This window comes from Triticum urartu, unplaced genomic scaffold (assembly GCF_003073215.2).
Source record: "Triticum urartu cultivar G1812 unplaced genomic scaffold, Tu2.1 TuUngrouped_contig_5846, whole genome shotgun sequence".
Taxonomy (NCBI): domain Eukaryota; kingdom Viridiplantae; phylum Streptophyta; class Magnoliopsida; order Poales; family Poaceae; genus Triticum; species Triticum urartu.
Window position 1 is genome coordinate 1 of NW_024116554.1, and position 4,709 is coordinate 4,709.

Here is a 4,709-nt window from a genome sequence, read left to right on the forward strand (position 1 = left end):
GAGGAGGCGGTGGAGCTTGATGGCGTGGGAGGAGGAAGGCGTGTGCGTGGGTGGGAGATGAAACTTCCTCCTGCTCTCTGTTGATGGGAATTGGGGCTGGGCTGGTGGCCGATAAATGGGGTCCTCCCCTTTTGGGGGACCCAGCTGGACCTTGTTTTTACCCCCCAAGCCCCCAAAAACTTGTTTATGGACTCTGCTGGAGATGCTCTAAGCACCGGCACTCCTTCGCTAGCACCCCAAATTGCTGGCTCCATGACCACGTCCCCACTCAGCCTTTCCCTGCAAGCCACTCCCCTGCAACTGGGCCTCTCCAAAACTTAAGTTTTGAAATGCAGGGAGTATCTGGTGTGAACAAGTATGATCTAATTATAAAAAAACAAGTATGATCTAATTCCGTTGAATATTACCTCAATTTTGTGGCTCCTAGCTATACGCCTACGATAGATATTGTGAAACGTACTCCCTCCGTTCCTAAATTTAAGTCTTCCTAGAGGTTTAGTCCATATTGAAACCTCTAGAAAGACTTGTATTTAGGAACAGAGCGAGTAGCTAATAGTTGGCTGCACTGTGTTTTTCATTCGCTATTTGCCATGCACTCTTAGATTTTATATGCAGCTAGACAATGCTTTGCTGATACTGCTATGCAGGATTCTGACGATGGGGATGAACCCAAGCGAGAATACACTGCAGCTGGACTGGCTTTGAAGGAAAAATAGTATGCCCTCCCCTTCTCTCCCACCCCCTCTGGGTATCCATGTAATTGCTTTTGCATGCACAGTTTTTCTTCAGGCATTGATTTACTTCTGGTTGCAACAGTGGAAAGCTCCGTGCTAGACAGAAGGAAAGGATTGCTCAGCGGCACACAATCAAGAGCTATGCTGATGATAAACTTGAAGATTTCATAAAACTATATGACTCTAGTGTTAATGAATATGGTGTAAACCCTTTGAGAGTTGTAGAAGATCCTTACTCTGCGCAGCCATCTGGGGCTAAACGTTTCAGTGATTCAACTGCAGAAATGAGGCATTCCTCGAAGAAAGCAAAGAGATATCCTGAAATCTCTCGAGAGCTTCATGCCAAACTTGCTGCGAGTGCTACTTCGTCGAAGCACCACTCAAAGGCAACTGATGTCTTAAATCAAGGGACTCCACATCACCTCTTACCTGTCCTTGGCCTTTGTGCTCCGAATGCTGATCAGGTAAACTCGTACAAGAATTCAAATTGTGGGCCAAACATGAAGGAGCAAAAACCAGCTAGTGGTGAAGTATTCAACAAGCCACTGTCACCTTCTGCTGCCGAGTATTCTAGTGAACTAAAAAATCAGGGCCAATTGGATCCCAGCAAGGCTATGTTTCCTGGTTCATCCGAAGCTTTGCGAAGGCTGGGTAACATCATTCCAGATAGCTATTTCCCCTTCAATTCTGTATGTGCTCTTCTCAAATTTGCACTGCTCCTTTTTACATTCCGCAGGATTATTTTATTTAGTCGTGTTATTATCACTGTCCATGTTGTTCCCCTGTCAGAAGACAAAAGTTAATGTTTCCACATTATTTATGTTAGGACGGCATGTTGCTTGCACCCTAAGATTTCTTTTTGTACCTATAGTCAACAATAGTTATTCTTGATCAGAGCATGCTGTTTTCTGTTAAGTATAAGGAATAACATGGTTCTTCTGTGCAGATTCCTCCTATATCTGGGAAGGGGCTTTGTGACCCTGTTGAAAATCCTTTACCTTCTATTGCTTCATTTCAAGGGAAGATGGGTCTTCCGAACTTTGGTCTGGAAGACAATATTCCACTCAGTCATATGAAGTCAGTACCAGATCTATTTCCCAACTTCCCACTGGGCACTAATAAGGAGTATGCTCGTAATTCTATCCCAGAATTGCCAAACAGTTCATTTTTACCGAACTTCATGGCAGATATTGCTGGAAGTTCAAAAAAGGTGAGGTCAAAATTCATGGCAGATATGTCTGCCCTTCTTCCTGGGTTAGGTATTAGCCCAGTTCAACCAATCCATTCAGCCATGCCTGAAAATCACAAGAAGGTATTGGACAATATAATGATGCGTGCTCAGTATGCCACAAATAAATTAATGAAAAAGAGGTCAAAACCTGATTATTGGTCGGAAGATGAACTTGACGCTTTGTGGATTGGAGTTCGTAGGCATGGAAGAGGTAACTGGGATGCCATGCTTAGAGATCCAAAGTTGAATTTTTTGAACCACCGCACTAGTGAAGAGCTAGCATTGAGATGGATTTTGGAGGAGCAGAAAATTATGGAGGAACCAATGCCTACAGCCACCAGAAGTTCCAACTCCACATTTCCTGGTTTATCTGATGCCATGATGTCTCGGGCACTAAGTGGAAGCAACTTCTCTAAACTTAAGATGGAGCCACCTAAGTTGCACTCCCACCTAACTGATATTCAATTAGGTTGCAGTGATATACCATCTAGATTTCCTCATATTGAGCCTTCTATGAGTGAGGGTGGCCCATCACTGGCACCATGGAAGGATTTCAAGAATAAAACAGGTTATGGTGGGGATTTTCCTGGAAGCACATCTGACAAGTGGGAGAAAGCTGATGTTGGACTGGTCCCACCATATATCCCAAATCCTTTTATGATGGAAAGTATTGGTGCACTACCCATAAACATACCAAACAGTAGTTCGATCCAGCAGAATGAATTTGCATCAAGTTCTCATGAGAACATTCTTCTTCATAGTGTCACAGATGGGCAGGCCGATTTGTTTCACGAGATGCAGCGGCGTGTGAGGTTAGGCAAACAGCCCATTGAAATGAATCTGTATCACACAAAGCACTCAAGTCCTCTACTTGAAAACGCTGGCATATTTGGAAGTTCCAGATCAAACAAGCTACCGCATTGGCTTCAGGAGGCCGTGCGCGCTCCATCTAAGCCAATTGAATGTGAACTACCACCAACTGTTTTAGCAATTGCAGAGTCTGTGTGCCTACTTCTTGGAGAACAAAAACCAGCAATACCCCCATTCCCATTCCAAGGACCTCGCCTTTCTCGCCCAAAGGACCCGAGAAATACTCCAAAGAAGAGAAGAGTACATAAGGTTCAGCAAGCAGAGCATCCCAAAATTGGATCTGGGCAAGGTGATCAAATATCTGCTCCAGCACCAAAATTAATGGAAGCTCCTCCTACTTCTGCAATTGATCAGACTAATGATGCCCCTTCACTAAACTTGAACTCTCCATCATCTTCTTCCGCTGGCAGTCAGAGGCAAGACGTGATACCTCCTGCTTTTGAAGAAACACGCAATACAATGGAAGTTTCAGAAGCTGTTGCTGCTGCTTGCACGGCCAGGTCAGAGGCTCCTGAAACTGGTTGTCAGAGAGATGAATTCTCTGGGTTAGATGGCATTACCAGTGGGTCTTGTAGATCACCATCGGGGAATGCTCCTGACGCTGGTGCTCCAAGGAGGGGATTGTCGGGACCTGCAGAGTTCTCTTTGCTGCCAGTAGTTGATGCAACTGGATTAAGTACCACACGGGCAGTAGGACCTGTATCAAGTGATGATCAGGAGCCAGAACAAGAAAATCTATTAGACAGTGACAAGCACATTGGCGGCACTGAGAAACTGTTGGAGAAACCTACACCACTTGAGAGTAGGGATTCAGGTGCATCACAGTCAGTTTCAGCTCAGATAGTTGATGAAGATAAAGTCGGCATGGTTGCAGATGAGCGTTAGACTTCAGCGATGAGCTCAAGATTTCGTTTTCGTCCGTTTAGGGCTGGGATTTTCCCTTTCCCAATGTTTCCAGTGTGAGGGTGCGCTGTGTTTGTATGCTTAGTTCAGATGGAGTAAAAACTCCAGGGACTAGTAGTTTAGCACTAGTCTGTCCGGAGCAACTCACGAGATCCTCTCTATATACGTGAAATGTATATTTGCTAACCTGGTGTGGACTGCGGACAAGTATATTCATTTATTTATGCGTGTATGGTTAAGATAGTCCTACCACCCAGGTTACAATTACATGCTTTTCATTTTCTTTTTAGAAGTACTGAGTCACGGTTGGTAACCCCTTGATCAAAGCTTGCTCTCTGGTAGTTTTATCACGTGTTAGTTGCTTCTGAGTTTCCTTCATACATCAAGGTTAGTGGTTAGTATGTGTTATACTCCCTCCGTTCTTAAATATTTGTCTTTCTAGACATTTCAAATGACTACTACATACGGATGTATGTAGACATATTTTAGAGTGTAGATTCACTCATTTTGCTTCGTATGTAGTCACTTGTTGAAATGCTCCCTTTCCCAATGTTTCCAGTGTGAGGGTGCGCTGTGTTTGTATGCTTAGTTCAGATGGAGTAAAAACTCCAGGGACTAGTAGTTTAGCACTAGTCTGTCCGGAGCAACTCACGAGATCCTCTCTATATACGTGAAATGTATATTTGCTAACCTGGTGTGGACTGCGGACAAGTATATTCATTTATTTATGCGTGTATGGTTAAGATAGTCCTACCACCCAGGTTACAATTACATGCTTTTCATTTTCTTTTTAGAAGTACTGAGTCACGGTTGGTAACCCCTTGATCAAAGCTTGCTCTCTGGTAGTTTTATCACGTGTTAGTTGCTTCTGAGTTTCCTTCATACATCAAGGTTAGTGGTTAGTATGTGTTATACTCCCTCCGTTCTTAAATATTTGTCTTTCTAGACATTTCAAATGACTACTACATACG

General features: G+C 43.8%; 1 protein-coding gene across 1 annotated transcript; it reads left to right on the forward strand.

Moving 5' to 3' along the window:
• The first annotated feature begins 22 nt into the window (after positions 1 to 22).
• Positions 23 to 3,981, forward strand: LOC125529784 (protein CHROMATIN REMODELING 4-like). Its single transcript, XM_048694203.1, has 3 exons — positions 23 to 715; positions 817 to 1,423; positions 1,681 to 3,981. Exons 1-3 carry the CDS (start codon positions 642 to 644, stop codon positions 3,718 to 3,720), a joined length of 2,721 nt encoding a protein of 906 aa, XP_048550160.1. The 5' UTR covers positions 23 to 641; the 3' UTR covers positions 3,721 to 3,981.
• Positions 3,982 to 4,709: the final 728 nt, after the last annotated feature.